General features: G+C 40.0%; 1 protein-coding gene across 2 annotated transcripts in view; it reads left to right on the plus strand.

The window, feature by feature from the left end:
* UACA (uveal autoantigen with coiled-coil domains and ankyrin repeats) overlaps positions 1-17,000 on the plus strand; it is a 95,988-nt gene extending 78,988 nt beyond the window's left edge. For both annotated transcript variants that reach the window (XM_047074434.1, XM_047074435.1), the window contains exons 14-19: positions 4,100-4,136; positions 5,015-5,067; positions 6,935-9,673; positions 11,664-11,816; positions 13,931-13,996; positions 16,882-17,000. In XM_047074434.1, coding sequence (XP_046930390.1) covers positions 4,100-4,136; positions 5,015-5,067; positions 6,935-9,673; positions 11,664-11,816; positions 13,931-13,996; positions 16,882-16,953 — 3,120 coding nt within the window. In that variant the 3' untranslated portion in view covers positions 16,954-17,000. The remainder of the gene's footprint in view (positions 1-4,099; positions 4,137-5,014; positions 5,068-6,934; positions 9,674-11,663; positions 11,817-13,930; positions 13,997-16,881) is intronic.
* Positions 17,001-17,231: the final 231 nt, after the last annotated feature.

Genomic DNA, 17,231 nt, shown 5'->3' on the forward strand with positions numbered 1-17,231 from the left:
TATATTATAGAAAAATAACACATTTTTTCTCATAAAAACAATACATAATTTATTTTAGAAAATTTAGAAAATATTATTAGACTAAAAACAGAAGATAAACACACCTATGATCCCAGCACTCTTCGTACCTGACTGATCTCCTTTCAGAACTTGCTTTGTGCATAACTTGTGTTACATGCACATTCAGCCAGAGGTGGGAATATCGTTTTGTAACTTTTGCACATAGTATAGTGGGGACATTTTCTCTAGTCAATAAATAATTCATTTTGATGAATTTTTACATTAGAAATAAGTTTTTACTTTCAAAAAGAAAATTAGAGGGTCCACTTTACATGTGATCCAGTATTTGTGACAGCAGCCATTAAAAACTAAGAATGCGGGGTGCCTGGGTGGCGCAGTCGGTTAAGCGTCCGACTTCAGCCAGGTCACGATCTCGCGGTCCGGGAGTTCGAGCCCCGTGTCAGGCTCTGGGCGGATGGCTCGGAGCCTGGAGCCTGTTTCCGATTCTGTGTCTCCCTCTCTCTCTGCCCCTCCCCCGTTCATGTTCTGTCTCTCTCTGTCCCAAAAATAAATAAAAACGTTGAAAAAAAAAATTAAAAAAAACAAATAAAAAAAATAAAAACTAAGAATGCATTATTTATAAATATTGAATATTTACAACTGTGTCCTCTCACATGCTAAAAGTTCCTCCTAAACTGCCAACAGAAATGCTACATTCTTTGTATATATAATATGTAGGCAGTTCCCTTATGTTTGTAGAAAAACGTGGAAAAATACGGGTATTTTAGAATGAGACTAATTTTATGAGACAACTCATCAATCCATTTTTATGTGAGTAGTCAAGTAAAGGTAATAAACCCAAACTAAGTTTTTTGAACTCCTTATTATGCGGATAGGCCTCTCCCAACCCATACATGTATAAGCCCATTTAGCAACTATTGCAAACTCTAATATTTAATATTACATCTAACAAAGAGCTTAACTAAGCCTACAGATATCTTTCCATACCCTTGGGGCACTAAGGATTAGTGGAAGTGGCATTAATTTATAGAACTATGGACCATTTTTATTGTGGTCACCTATATCACCTTGACACATAGCTATTAGTACTAATACAGATACACAAACACAAACTACATCTGCACATCCTTTTTTAAATTGAAAATAGTTGACCCACAGTTTCAGGTGTACAACTTAGTGATTTGACAACTCTGTGTGTTATGCTGTGGTCACCACAAGCGTAGTTCCCATCTGTCACCATACAACACTGTTACGATGCTATTCCCTGTACTGTACCTGTTATCCCCATGACTTATTCCTTCCATAACTAGAAACCTATATCTTCCACTCTTCTTCATCTGTTTTGCCCATTCCCCTAGCTTCTCCCCTCTGGCAGCCATAAAACTGTTCTCTATATTTATGTGTCTGTTTCTGCTTTTTGTTTGTTCATTTGTTTCGTTTTGGGGATTTCACATATAAGTGCATTTGTCTTTCTCTGTCTCATTTATTTCACTTAGCATAATACCCTCGAGGTCCATCCATGGTTTGCAAGTGCCAAATAGTTCTTGGTGTGTGTGTGTGTGTGTGTGCGTGTGTGTGTACATATGCCATATCTTTTTTATCCATTCATCTATGGGTGGACACATGGGTTGCTCCCACACCTTGGCTATTGTACATAGTGCATATATCTTTTCAAATTAGTGTTTTTGTTTTCTTTGGGTAAATTATCCGGCAGTGGAGTTACTGGATCATATGGTATATTTCTATTTTTAATTTTTTGAGGAAACTCCATACTGTTTTTCATAGTGGATGCACCAATTTACATTCCTACCAACAGAACACAGGGTTCTTTTTTTCTCCACATCCTTGCCAACACTTCTTATTTCTTGTCTTTCTGATACTAGCCATTATGATAGGTGTGAGGTGATATCTCATTGTGATTTCAATTGCATTTCCATCATGGTTAGTGGTACTGAGCATCTTTTCATGTATCTGTTGGCCATCTGTATATCTTCTTTGGAAAACTGTCTTTTGAGGCCCTCTGCCCATTTTTTAAATTGGATTATTTGGGGGAGGGTTGGCTTGTATAAGTTCTTCCTGTATTTTGGATATTAGTTCCTTATCAGATATATATCATTTACAAATATCTTCTCCCATTCACTAGGTGGCTTTTTTATCTTTTTGATAGTTTCCTTCACTGTGCAAAGGCTTTTTATTTTTATGTGGCCCCAGTAATTAATTTTTGCTTTGTTTCCTTTGCCAGAGGAGGCATCTAGAAAAATGTTGTTGTGGCTGACGTCAGCGAGATTGTCGTCTGTGTTTTCTTCCATGAGCTTTTTGATTTCACATCTCACATTTAGGTCTTTAATCCATTCTGAGTTTATTTTTTGTGTATGGTATGAGAAAGTGGTGCAGTTTCATTCTTTTGCGTGTAGCTGTCCAGTCTTCCCAGCACCATTTGTTGAAGACGCTGTCTTTTCTCCATTGTATATACTTGCCTTCTTTGTCATAGATTAATTGACTGTATGAGCGCTGGTTTATTTCTGAGCTCTCTGTCCTGTTATGTTGATCTAGGTGTCTGTTTTTGTGCCATTACCAGACTGTTTTTTTTATTTTTTTATTTTTTTTTAACGTTTATTTATTTTTGAGACAGAGAGAGACAGAGCACGAACAGGGGAGGGGCAGAGAGAGAGGGAGACACAGAATCTGAAACAGGCTCCAGGCTCTGAGCTGTCAGCACAGAGCCTGACGCGGGGCTCGAACTCACGGACCGTGATATCATGACCTGAGCCGAAGTCGGACGCTTAACCGACCAAGCCACCCAGGCGCCCCGCAGACTGTTTTGATTACTACAGCTTTGTAATTTATCTTGAAATGTGGGACTGTGATACTTCCAGCTTTGTTCTTCTTTCTCAAGATGGCTTGGGCCATTTGGGGTCTTTGTGGTTCCATTCAAATTTTACTATTATTTGTTCTAGTTCTGTGAAAAATGCTGTTGATATTTTAATACAGATTGCATTGAACCTCTAGACTGCGTTGGGTAGTATGGACACTTTTTTAAAATTAGTTTATTCATTTATTTTGAGAGAGAGTGCGTGTGCACACAGGCTGGGGAGGGGACAGAGAGAGAGGGAGAGAGAGAATCCCAAGCAGGCTCTGCGCTGTTAGTGAGGCTCGATCCCATGAACCATGGGATCGTGACCTGAGCCGAAATCAAGAGTTGACGCTTAACCGGCTAAGCTGCCGAGGAGCCCCAAGGTAGTATGGACATTTTAACAGTATTAATTCTTCAAGTCTATGAGTGCGGAATATCTTTCCATTTGTTTTTGTCATCTTCAGTTTCTTTCATCAAGGTTCTTAGTTTTCAGAGTATAGGCCTTTCACTTCCTTGGTTAAATTTCACCTCTGTGTATCTTTACTCTTGAAGGTATATGTTTCAGTTTGTTTGTTAGATTCTGACTTGAAAAAAAAAGGAGCAATTCAAACACACTTCAATTCAGAGTACCTAAAATTTCTCTTATTCTCCTTTTCCTAACTGACACATTGACGGATTGATTACTAACTGTGTGTAGGTCTGTGCCTCAGTTTCCTTTTCTGCTCTCTGTCTCCCTTTGCCTTCCAAAGTTTTCTGTATTTTATAAATTCTGAAAAAAGAGGTTACACCAATATTTCACAGGCAGTGAGGTAGGGTTCCCGCTCCCAATAGGGGTAGAGTCAGTATTGGAGGCACAGGTGGCAGCTTCTTCCTTTTGAGGTAAAACAGCAGCAAAGAGCATGCGCTGAAAGTTGTTGTAGTTCATTTGGGGCTCGGTTGTTTGTTTTTTTTTTTTTTCTTTTGAGCAATAAAAGTTTTCCTTGGAACACTTGGCTGCTTTTATTAAAATGCCTAGTGAAGTAGTTTATTCCCAACTGATCTCTCTAATTGTTGCTAGTGCTGTGACTTTTTTGTGGTTTTAAAGTAGAGTAATACTCGGGAGAAACAAGGAATGTTGAAAATGTGGTTTTAATGGTTGGATCATTTAGAACTGAAATAGATACAGAATGTAACAAAATGAAGCAATATTCACCCAAATGTTTTAATTTATGCTTCTGATTTCAGAGTGATCATTTAGGATCAGGAAGTCATTTCAGTAACCGTAAGTATGGAAGCATAGATTATCATGACTGTTCACCCAGTTCGGACAAGGGAGAATGTTTACGTCTGTTTGTTTTGTCTAACTGTATATGCCCTTCTTGCTGCTAAATGTCAACTACTTGTGTGTTAAACCTCAACACATCGAAGCAGGAAGAGGTTAAGATGACTGCTGTAGCCTCGAACAGAAAATCTGGTAATCCTGAGGCTCCGATGTTCCCTAGCCACTTGTATTTTTAAGTTGGATATTGTATGAATGGCCAAACTTACCTTGTTGATTAGTAGATATTTGTCTTGTGATATTTGGAGCTTCTTTTTTATGAAAAGAAACATGACATAGTTTTCTCATTTGGAGAAATCTTTGGATATAGTCTCAATGCAGGGAAGCATTTTAAAATGAGAAGTTACATAAATAATTATTTCTTACTTAAGAGTATATGTAATTAGTATTAACTTTGGTTTTTTGTTTGCTAGTTCTAAAGAATTTCTCTACAAAATCCATTTTTTGCTTCCTAATAAATATTAAATTATCCTTTAAGTACAATAGTAATGTTTATCCCGTAAGTTGTAAAGAACACCATTTTTATTTTGACTGATTATAAGATATGTATTTTATAATAATCATGTAGCTTATTTAGTCTAACAGTCTTATATATTTCTAAAAACCAACTTAGTTTCTACTCAGAACAATATAGATACTTCCCTTATGTGTCTAGAAAAAATAAAGAAAAACAGGGGTATTTTAGAACGAGGATAACTTTATGTTTTAACTCATGCTTTTCTTTAGTTTGAATAAGAGGAGAGATAATAACACCAAATTAATTCTTAGCCTATTTGGTATGAGTATTTCAGTTAAGATCTCATTTATTTGGATTTATGTAGGAAAAGAAGATATGCTTCTCAAACAGGGTCCAATGTACATGACAGATTCACAGGTAATTGTTTTTTAATTAAAAATATTTGTACCTTTTTAAAAAGAGGAAAACAGTATTGTGTATTAATTGAATACGAAAATGGAATACAGAAATTCAGTATACATTGAATAAGGCCTTCATTTTCAAAGAAAAGTTGTTCTTGGTGTTCTGAGTTTAATAAAAGCCGATAGTACTGTTTCTGGTGCCCTCTAGAGTGTTTTGACGACAGTAGCTTAAATAAGAGATTTGAATTACAAGTTCATTGTCTTTGATAGTAAGCCTCGTTAACCGTGTTCGGTTAACTCTTCATATTTACCCATATAAAGGGGAAGCCAACTACGAAGTCAGTTTATTCCCAACTGATCTCTCTAATTTTTGACTTTCTAATTTTTTTTCTTTTGAAAAAAGTCTCTCTAATTGACTTCAGAAGTCATTTTTTTGGACTTTGAAATGTATTTTTCCTTGCATTCCAATATATATCCTGTGTGTTGGAAACTCACCTCAGAATAAGGAAAGCTTCCAAGAGGTAGTGTTGTCTGATTTTCTAACCTGTTTATACTGCTTCCGGTAGATACAGGTTTGCATTGCATGGGAAGGTCAGCACTTCCCATGGCCTGAACTGATAAATATTTGGGCTTTGAGAGGCCCTTTTACATACCATCATTTATAGGCAGAGTGAGTTAGCCTTTGTGATGTCTAAGATCACTTGAAGCTGGAAAATTCTAAGATTCTAAGTTGAGAAAATGAATGTCACCTGAGAAGTATTTAAGATTAGATAAATAATGGATTGTAATAAAGCAAGTATGGAAATTGTAAAGCTGTGTAAGTAATTGCTAAATTACAGTAGTCTTAGTCTAAAGATCATTGGTAAATTGGAAGGTAATTTAAAAGCAGACTAAAGGCTGCAAAATTATTCCATGTTGTTAATTTTCTTCTTGATCCAGGGCAAGACAGTGTAGATTTAACTGAACAACAGTAAAACCTGCCTGTTAAAATGGTGGAATGTATTCACAGCACATAGCTTTTATCCATGAGTTAGTACTTGTAAGGAGCCCTTGCTGTAATAGGCTGTGTGGGAAAAAGTAAGATAATTGAATTTAGTCTTTCATGGTTACATGTTCTATTTAGGCACTATTTCATGAGAAGTTTAATTATACTTCTTTTTGTGTCAACTCTTAGTGGAGGAATAAGATGTCAATAAAATGTTGTACTAAGATCACATGTTAAGTTTTAGTTTATCCTACTCGAGAGGAGAAAACTGCTTTCTTTTTTTGTGAGTTAACTAATATCCTCTCGACAACTCATGCTAGCTGTGTTTATTTTGGTGCTGTTTTTATAATTTAAAGAACATTACATTGGAGTTAACAAGGATATTCAGAAATTATATAGCTTCTTAGAAGTTAAATAATATATCATTCTGTGAAATGATTTGCAGATATAAAATTGCCATACTTGTTTTTATTCAACGGTTTTGATGACTTTCTTCAGAATTGGAAGTTCTAAGCACACTACGTGCCATAAAGCATAGAAATAATAAATGTGTTTTGATAAAGTTGATATCACTTGTGGGTAGTTATTGTGAATGGAGAAGGGAAGAGGAAATGGTCCCCAGAGGCCACAACTCTTTTCCTTCTTTGTTCTGCCAGAAATACACTTACGGTGAGCAGACTTTCAAAGTATCCCTGCTTGAGAGCATTTTAAGGGAATCATACCCAGAATTGCTTTTCTTAACCTCAAAAATCAGTACTGTATTTTTCCAATACGCTAGTCTGAAAACCCCTTGACTACTGATGACGTGGGAATCTGGAAGTTTGGCAAATAAGTAAATGTCTTCTTTAGGCTTTTGTGATTAGTATCTCTTTTTTTGTTTGTTTGTTTCCCCTTTCAGTGTACATCCCCAGGGGTGCCGGCCCACATGCAAAGCAGGTCTATGTTAAGACCGCTGGAGCTGTCCTTACCCCATCAAACCTCATATTCTGAAAATGACATTTTAAAGAAAGAGTTAGAAGCAATGAGAACGTTCTGCGAGTCAGCAAAACAAGACCGACTCAAGCTCCAGAACGAGCTGGCTCACAAGGTGGCCGAATGCAAAGCTTTAGCATTAGAATGTGAACGGATCAAGGAGGACTCAGATGAGCAGGTAAAGCAGTTGGAAGACGCATTGAAAGATGTGCAGAAGAGAATGTACGAGTCGGAAGGTAAAGTAAAACAAATGCAGACACATTTTCTTGCCCTTAAAGAGCACCTAACGAGTGAAGCAGCTGCGGGGAATCACAGACTAACGGAGGAACTGAAGGACCAGTTGAAAGACATGAAAGCAAAATACGAGGGCGCGTCAGCAGAAGTGGGGAAGTTACGAAACCAGATGGGACAGAGCGAGATGCTAGTAGAAGAGTTGAAGCGGGATGCAGGCAAGCTGGTGGAAGAGAACAAGCGACTGCAGAGGGACTTCAGTATGTGTGAAACGGAGCGAGACAAGAAAGGCAAGAGGGTCACGGAGGCGGAAGGCCAGGTCAAAGAACTGTTGGCCAAGTTGGCCCTTTCCGTTCCGACGGAAAAATTCGAGAGCATGAAGAGCTTGTTGTCAAGTGAAGTCAATGAGAAGGCCAAGAGAATAGGAGAGATGGAAAGGGAGCATGAAAAGTCACTTAGCGAAATCAGACAGTTGAAGAGAGAAGTTGAGAATTGTAAGGCCAAGCTTGCTCAGCACGTCAGACCGGAGGAGCACGAGCAGCTCAAGAGCAGGCTGGAGCAGAGGGCGGGAGAACTTACGAAGAAGATCACCGAACTCACGTCGAAAAATCAGACGTTACAAAAGGACGTCGAAAAGGTGTATCTGGATAACAAGCTCCTCAGCCAGCAGGTCCGTAACTTAACAAGTGAAATGAAGAGTCATTACGTTCCTTTACAAGTGAGCGAAGAAATGAAAAAGTCGCATGACGTCATGGTCAGTGAGCTGAATCAACAGCTTGTAGATGTCACGCAGAAGTGCACGGAGCAGAAGATGGCCATGGAGAAGCTGCTGGTGGAGAATGGCCGTTTGAGTGAGAACGTCAGCCGCCTCGAGACCGCGTTCGTGCCTCCTGAGAAACACGAGAAGGAGGTCACGGCTTTGAACTCCAGCCTTGCTGACCTCAGACAACAGCTCTCTGAGCTTCACAAAAAACGTGCCGGAGACCAAGAGAAAATACATGCACTCCTGTCCGAAAACACCGCGTTGAAAAAGAGCCTGAGTACTCAGTACGTGCCAGCTCCAGCCCACGAGGAGATTAAAGCCGCACTGAGTGGCACCCTAGATAAGACGAACAGAGAATTACTAGATGCGAAGAAAAACATCGAGGATCTCAGTTGGGAACTTGTAAAAACAAAAGAGGAGAATGAGCTACTCAAAAGAAACCTGGAGAACACTCAGAACCAAATGAAGGCCGAGTACATCAGCCTCCGAGAGCACGAGGAGAAGATGGGTGCCGCGAGTCAGAGCCTGAAGAGGGTACAGGACGACAGTGCGGAAATCCTGGCCAACTACAAGAAGGGCCAAGAGGAGATCGTGACGCTGCACGCAGAGATCGAAGCCCAGAAGAAGGAGCTCGACACGATTCAAGAATGCATCAAGCTCAAATATGCTCCAATCATCAGCTTCGAAGAGTGTGAAAGAAAATTTAAAGCGACAGAGAAAGAACTAAAAGAACAGTTATCCGAGCAGACACAAAAATATCACGTCAGGGAAGAAGAGGCCAAGAAGTGCAAGCAAGAGAATGACAAGTTGAAGAAGGAGATTTTCACTCTCCAGAAGGATTTGCAAGATAAGAATGTTCTCCTTGAGAGTGCTCATGAAATGGAAAGAGCGCTAAGCAGAAAAGCAGAAGAGCTAAACAAACAATTCGAAGACCTGCTGCAGAAATACACGGAGGTAAAGACTGAGAAAGAGAAGCTGGTCGACGAAAATGCCAGACAGACTTCGGAGATTCTCGCAGCCCAGACCCTTCTGCAGAAGCAGCATGTTCCGTTGGAACAGGTTGAGGCCCTCAAAAAGTCTCTGAACGGCACAATCGAGAGTCTCAAGGAAGAACTGAAGAATAAGCAAAGATGTTACGAGAAAGAGCAGCAGACAGTGGCCACCCTGCATCAGATGTTGGAGAACCAGAAGAACTCGTCGGTGCCCCTGGCAGAGCATTTGCAGGTTAAGGAGGCATTTGAGAAGGAAGTGGGGATCGTCAAGGCTAGCTTGAGGGAGAAGGAAGAAGAAAACCAAACCAAAACCCAAGAGGTCTCCAAACTCCAATCCGAGGTGCAGAACACTAAACGAGCATTAAAAAAATTAGAGACGAGAGAGGTGGTTGATTTGTCTAAATATAAAGCAACAAAAAGTGATTTGGAGACCCAGATTTCCAACTTGAATGAAAAATTGGCCAATCTGAATAGAAAGTACGAAGAAGCCTGTGAGGAGGTTTTGCACGCCCAAAGGAAGCAGCTGTCTGCAAAGGATGAGAAGGAATTGCTCCATTTCAGCATTGAGCAAGAAATCAAGGACCAGCAGGAACGGTGTGATAAGTCCTTAACAACAATCACAGAGTTACAGAAAAGAATACAGGAATCTGCCAAACAAATTGAAGCGAAAGATAATAAGGTAGGCACCGAGCAGGCGGCACGGCTTTGCGTCAGGGGCCCCCTCGCGGAACTGCCCCAGTGGAATAGGGCCCCTTTACCGCAGCATCCCACAAGACAGGTTTCCAGAAGCATTAGCTGCGGGACCACTAAATGCCACCTTTCCGGTTAGTCTACTGGTGTGCAACAAAATTCAGAATTGAGAAAATAGTTAAAGTCACACCAGCAAAAGCATTTCTCCTCTGGTTTCCTCAACTGGCATAGCCAAGAATTGAGGAAAGATGAGGAGACTCCAGGTTCACTTGCCTCAAAAGTGGTCAGAGTCCAGTGGGTTTTAGGGTTACCTGAAGGGTGATTGAGGGAGAGGAGGAAGAAAGCTGTGTTTCCAGGCTACGAGAAACAAAGGACACTGGGAAGCACCCCAGACTTGATCTTGGCATTCACCCACACCAGTGACCGAGCCCTCCAGTTCCGTGTACATTTTGTCCTCATAACTTCCCACAGACTGGTCTCCGCACCCAGAATGTCCTGCCTCTCCTTTCTACCGAGTTAAGTCCTACGCGTTCCTTAACGCCCACTTCAACACTTACCCTCCTTCCTGAAGCCTTCGCTATGCACTCTAGCCTCCCGTGAACTGTTCCTCTTCTGAAATGTTAGCGTTGCCACTATTCAGAACGTAAATATTACTGTGTCAGAGTTAGGTGCTTGATCTTCTCAACCAGCTATTAAGATCAGACGGTTTGCAACTTAACCTTTCCTTCGCATTCATTCCCATGGTACAGTTTACACAGTAGATGCTTTCAATATTTTCGAAACTGGTGGTTGGCATAATAAAGTGTGTACTGTGAGGGTGAGCAATCGGGGAGATTGGGTGCATTTTTATCAGTTCAGTGAGCGATGATTAAATGTCTTCTCTATGCCAAGTTCTGGGGATACGGTGGCAAATACACATTCCCTGGCCGCCCTCAGTGGAGAAGTACAAGTACTAGCCTTCTGATCCATCTGTTCGTGTGACCCAGAACTTAAATGCTCGCACCTTGTTCAGAAGGTAGTTAGGAATATAACAGTGTATAATTATAATAGCAAGTTATTAATAACTACTTACAATTATTGTCATTTATTGAGGATATACTACGTACCAGGCAGATATTTATGATCGCGTTTGAGTTTTTGAAGTGTTTGTTTATTTATTTTGAGAGAGACAGCATGAGCGTGAGCAGGGGAGGGGCAGAGAGAGCGGGAGAGGATCCAAAGCAGGTTCCACACTGTTGGCACAGAGCCCGACACGGGGCTCGAACTCACGAACTGTGAGATCATGATGCAAGCCGAAATGAAGAGTCGGTCACTCAACCGACTGGGCCCCCAAGCCACCCCGCATTTGCTTTTCTTAACTGTTAAAGAACTTCTTTCTTTCACTAGTAAGGGAACTAAAGCTCATAAAAATAAAGGAAATTAGCCAAGCTCACACAGCTAATAAATACCAGATCAGTCTGACTTGAAATAAAAAGGTTTTGCTCTCTCTGCTAAACGGCCTCCTGATTTTTTTCCCTCTTTAAGATAAAGTAGTCTAAAACCTACCTTCTTGAAATGAACAAGGCACATAAGTTCATGCTAGGCTTGTATGAGCCGCGCCTTTCTTTTCAAACTTTGTTGGAGGGAATGCCCCACAAGTTCCTGTGTTTCAGAGAGCCTAGAAGGTGATCTGTAGACTTTCATAGGTACTTAAATATTAAGAATAAGAAGACTGAGGTCACACTCAGACCTTAGGATATATATTTATTCTCAACTTGGTAATGCTTTTGCAAGGAATTTACTGAGAGGAATTTAAAGCAATTAAATTATGCATTGTATTTACTGTTGATAACAATCTCGACAGTATTCATTCCTCAATTTTCTGGTGTACGAAGATAAATTTGGTTCCTCGCGGAGTGATTTTGGTGTAAAGATGTTCATTAGAATCGCATAAGTGAATAATATATGTTTCTCCCATACCTTTTCTCTTTGTTTACAAGATAACCGAACTGCTTAATGACGTGGAAAGACTGAAGCAGGCACTCAGTGGCCTTTCACAGCTCACCTACCCGAGTGGGAGCCCCGGCAGGAGACAGAGCCAGTTGATTGACACCCTGCAGAGCCAAGTAAAGACCCTGCAGCAGCAGCTGGCTGTGAGTACCCTGGCCTGGGAGGGCTTCGTGCTGTACGTGCGGGGTCGTGTTCGTTTGCTTGTGAAAGTTTATGTAGAGCCGGGATTGATTCGTGGCTGTGCTGAGATCCACGAATGGAATCATTTTTGCCAGAAGTTACTTACGCCAGTGGCAGCGGTATATTTGGTGCCTACTGTATGCAAGGCACTACACTAAACATTTTACGTACTTTAGCCTTTATCTTCATCACGGCCCTGTAAGGTTTTATTCCCCCCACGCCCCCCCCCCCCCATTTGATTCTTAAGGAAACAAAGAAGAAAATACTTGATGCTTGGGGACATACAGCTAGGATTCGATCCTGAGACTGGCTAACTCCAGCTCTGGTGGTGTCTTCCCAGCTGCAGCACACTCTTTAAAATATCGGTCTGCTAAACTAAGGGAAGTTTTTAAAATATTTTCTACTTATGAATAAAGGTAGGCATCCCTCTGGTTTTATACCTTATATCCTTATATAGTAAAAGAAAACACCTGGAAATGTATATATCCACATACGTATCCTATATGCATATATGTATTTCCTTTCTATATTAAAGAAAGCAACTGGGGCGCCTGGGTGGCTCAGTGGGTTGAGCGTCCTACTTTAGCCCAGGTCATGATCTTGCAGTTTGTGAGTTCAAGCCCCACCTTGGGCTCTCTGCTGTCAGCCTGTCAGAACAGAGCCTGCTTCAGATCCTCTGTCCCCTTCTCTCTGCCCCTCCCCCGCTTGTGCTTTCCCCCAAATAAATAAATATTAAAAAAAAAAAAAAAAAAAGGAAAGCAACTGGATTGAGAAACTGAACATAGGAGCTCAGTTCTAAACACTGCTGCTTAAAAACCAGGTGACGTGGAACATTCCCCTTAATCCTTGGCTACCTTATCCATACAGTGCAATAGTAAGAACTGATTACTTATTTGTTTGCTTTTTTAATCAAACGAGGTAATATGACATACACGGAGATGCTAAGTAAAACAGCCCAGTCAAATGTAAATTGTTACTAAAAATTTCCTATTTTATAGGAATTGGTTATGAGTTGTTTTTGAATAGGAGAAAGCTCTTTTTGTAAGTGTTTGTTTATTAATACTACTGGCCTACAGATTAATGATGACAGATTATTGATTTGGATCTTATCAAAAGGATCTGGTAGTCCCTTCAATAATTGGAAATATTTGTTTCTTATTTATTATATTCATGACACTGTGCTAAAACACTGTCAGGGATAAAGAGAGTACACAGGTTTTGTCCCAAGGAGTTCTAGGTAATTAGAGAAGCAAAATTTAGATCCATGAAAAGTGAATTAACAAGACAAAAAATGTCATATACAGAGTTGAGAATAAGGTCCCCGGCTATAAGTGATATGAATTCATAGGAGGGAAAGATCACTGGTGCGATAGGAGCTAGGCCGAGAGGAAGGGAATAGCTGGCTGGAACTTGTAAGATAGTTGGTGTTTTGGTAGGTGAATGGAAAATAGAGAATCTTCCAGGCAAGGGAAGTAGTTTGAAGAAGGGCGTGGGGGTCGAATGTGAACGGTGTACCCAAGGGGCGGTAAAAGCTGATCAGCCTGGCTGGGAGTGGAAACTGTATTTGTGGCTAGATTGTCCAGGCTGTGGAGAAGTTTGAGGAGTTTAGATTCTCTTTTATATGTAATGAGGTTTCTCCCAAGGTCTCTGAACCAGAAGTGATTCCAGAAAAGAGCTGCCTTCATCTTGGAAGCATGATTGGGAATAAAATCTAGAGACAGGGAGACAAGATTGGAAGCTTTTGCAATAATCCCAAGGATAAACTGTTAAGTATCTGGATAATTTTGTGGCATTAGATGTGAACTAAGGCAGTAATTTCATGTTACCTAGGACAAGCAGCATTGTTTTCGCTATGAATGTTTCCACACATTGATTAAGAAAGTTTAAACGATTGTTAATGCTGTGAAGTTTTGCATCCGGTGGGTCCCAGGTGGTTTGTTACAAGACGTGGCAGGAGCACTTTAATAATATTGCCATTTTGTAGTGTCAGGCCTGAAGATGGCATTGTCACAAGCCTCCGTGTATTTGAAAACGTGAATGCTGATACTCTGATCTGTCCATCTTTCCACATTTCTAGGATGCCGACAGACAGCACCAAGAGGTAATTGCAATTTATCGGACACATCTCCTTAGTGCTGCGCAGGTAAAAAACGATTTCTCCTCTGGCAGAGATACCATTTTATTTTTTAATTTTCTTTATAAAAATGCTTCTATTTTTTTGATTCCAATATCGTCAACATACAGTGTTATGTTAGTTTCAGGTGTACGATACAGCGATTCACCAATTTCATATATCACCCGGTGCTCAAAACAACACGTGCACTCCTTCATCCCTGTTTTAGAGAAGATCATTTTTTTTATTTTCAAGTAAATTTATGTGAAAGTCATTGCTGTGTAAAGTAGTTGTATCCCATATGCTTATTTTAAAATCATTGTGTTTTTTTAAATCATGGCTTGTGTATCTCCCAGAGAAATTTACAAAGCTATATGGTAACACAACATCTTAAATGTAGTGTTCTCTCCATCTGCTTGTCACTCATTTTATAGACAGTTTGGCAACATATGATGGCAGCACATGTTAATGGTATTGCTAGCTGGAGATAATGCCTTGACATCCATACCTGGCTGTCAGCTAAAGAGAGTGCAAAGGACTTCACTGTTTCTTGGTAGCTCAGGAGTATTTCTTTGAAACGTAGAGAATGCTATAAAAGCGCAAAGATGACAAGGTGTGCACAAAATTGTAATAATGTAAGAAAATAAACTGGTTCTGTTTGGATATTATCAATAGTATTTATTTAATGTGGCTTAAATTCAGTGAAACATCAGATTAAGAATTCCCTTTTTGGGGGGTGTAATGAAAAGGCTCCTCTTTTAGAAGAATATGTCACACTGAGAAGCTGTTCAGCATGTGAAGAATACCATACTTAATGCCCTGTAGAAACCCTGTGATCAGCAATCTCTAAAATTCTCAGAGTAGATTTTTCAGGAAGATGTCCTAAAAGAGGCAACGTTAGAATGGCAGGTGAGATACATTAGGAATTGTTCAGGATTTGAAGTATCAGGTGACACTGTTTACCAAAAAAGGCGGGGGTGGGGGTTGGCGGTGAGTTGTTGCGAGAAAGCTTCCAAGAAGGTCATTTTTTAATAAGAAGAACTAGGTAAAATAATAAAAAGAAGAAACTTTACAACATCAAATTCGTAAAACCAAAAAGCCTTCCTTTTCTATAGGAGATGAGGGGAAACAAATGTAAAAGCATGAATGGTATGATAAGAGGAAGTTTGGCTACTTTCTTTTGAGGAGCTAGAAGATAAGCTGGGATTTGAAAGTACAGTTGACCCTTGAACAGTGGGACGTAGGGGCGCTGACCCTGCACAGTCAAAAATCTGTGTGTAACTTTCGATTCTCCCAAAACTTGACTACTCATATAGTGTGAGGAAGCCTCACCAGTAATATAAAGAGTCAATTCACATGTATTTGGTATGTTATATTTACTAAATAGTGTTACGATAAGAAGCTCGAGGAAAGACAGTGTTACTAAGAAAATCAAGGAAAGAGAAAATACATTTATAGTACTGTATGGTATTAATCCAAATAAAAGATCTTTGTGTAAGTGGACCCCCACGGTTCAAACTCATGTTGTTCAAGGGTAGCTGTATATTGAAATTGTTCAAGAAGACCGTTGAGGGACAGCAGAGTGGGAACTTTAGGAGGGAAATGGTAGACAAGTGTGGAAGATGTGGATAAAGAACTCATTCAGATCTGATCTCAGCCAGGAGAGAAAGAGCATGAAAGACACCACAAACTGTCAAGCCTTTCAACTCTGTATAATGTATGCTTCCAAAAGTTGAAATCCTACTGACTCCTAATGAAACATAACAAAAACAACTGACATCAGAAATTGTCTTGCCTTCCGGCATCATAAAGTTAACCAAGAAATTCAGTGTAGTCAGCCATGGCTAATGTTTGAAATTTCAACATCCCATTCTTACAGAAACAGGTTTTGGAAGCACAACTTTTTATATGAATGGGAAGTGTTAAGCTGAATTCTATTCAAATGTCCAAGCAAAGAGAAGGGGGCCGAGGGTGTCGTAAGCCCACCATACTGACTCGCATTTAATCTGCCCCTTGCCATCTTTTTAAGTTCAAAATGTGTCTTCCTAAATATAGATGACTAACATTCACGTAAAAGGATCTCCACCTCATTGGTAATGAGGGAAATCCAAATAAACAGGGAGGGACCATTTTTTCACCTATGGGATTGGCAACTATTAAACAAGATGAGCATCTGCAGCATTGGCCACGGTGTTGTGGGAAATTGGCATTTATACCCTGTTGGTGGGAGTGTAACTTGTTACAATGCCCGTAGAGGGAAGTTTTGTAGTGCTTTGCAAAATTAGCAATGGAGCCTTGCTTTTTGACCCAGCAGTTTCTTCTCTAGGAATCTGCCCATGAAGATGGGAAACACCTTAAACGCCCATCGTTTGGGGGAACGAGTAAAGAAAGTACGATTCATCTGTACGGTGCGATGGTATCCAGTAACTTAAAATAATTAGGGAAATAGCTTAGGAAAGACATCCGTGACATTAGGTGAAATGGCAAGTTGCAAAATGATGTGATCTTCCCTAGGATAAAAATATAAATATGGGGGCTTTTCCATTAATTTTTCTAATTACAAAAACGTTTCTCAGCAGGAGCAGAAGGAAAACTTAACGTGTAGCTGACTTCGCTCACTTATGACTTACGCCGCCCCTATTATCTGAGCCATTATTAAAAAAGAGAGAAGGAGAAAAGTTTGTCCATCTGTCTTCTGATAATAAGTGTTAAGAGCAGCTGGTTTGCACTGCTTTTAGATTGACTTTTTAAATTTCCGTCGCAGAGCTCTGCTGTCTTTTCCAATAAATCCTTTAGAATATCTCTGCAATGATGAGGCTTTAGCATTTGGTGAATCACAGCCATTTAGGCCTAATAGAATTCTTGTGTCATTGAAGAGGACGTAAAATATTTCTCCCTTTCTTCTTTCTCTCAAGGGTCACATGGACGAAGATGTGCAGGCGGCCTTACTCCAAATCATACAAATGCGGCAGGGGCTTGTGTGCTAACTAAGCAGCCTGTGCTTCAGCTGCTGGTGCCGAGCCTTCCGTGTGCAAACCCACAGCCTTTCTGGGCCCTTTTGTGCTAGTATCATTGAAATAAAATATATTTTGTTTCATCAGCAAGTTTTTTTTTTTTTTAATTAGATGGGGATGTTACTGAGTTTTTCAATAGCAATTCAGATCTTATAATCTATATATGTTAATTTTATGGTGAGGCAAACAACGTAACACTTTGCCTCGGGTTGGCTACGTATTTTTAAGCCGTTGAGTCCCTAATAAAACAT

Source organism: Lynx rufus, unplaced genomic scaffold, assembly GCF_022079265.1.
Source record: "Lynx rufus isolate CCGP_SWC_20201006 ecotype Redwood Valley unplaced genomic scaffold, mLynRuf1.p SCAF_13, whole genome shotgun sequence".
Taxonomy (NCBI): Eukaryota; Metazoa; Chordata; class Mammalia; order Carnivora; family Felidae; genus Lynx; species Lynx rufus.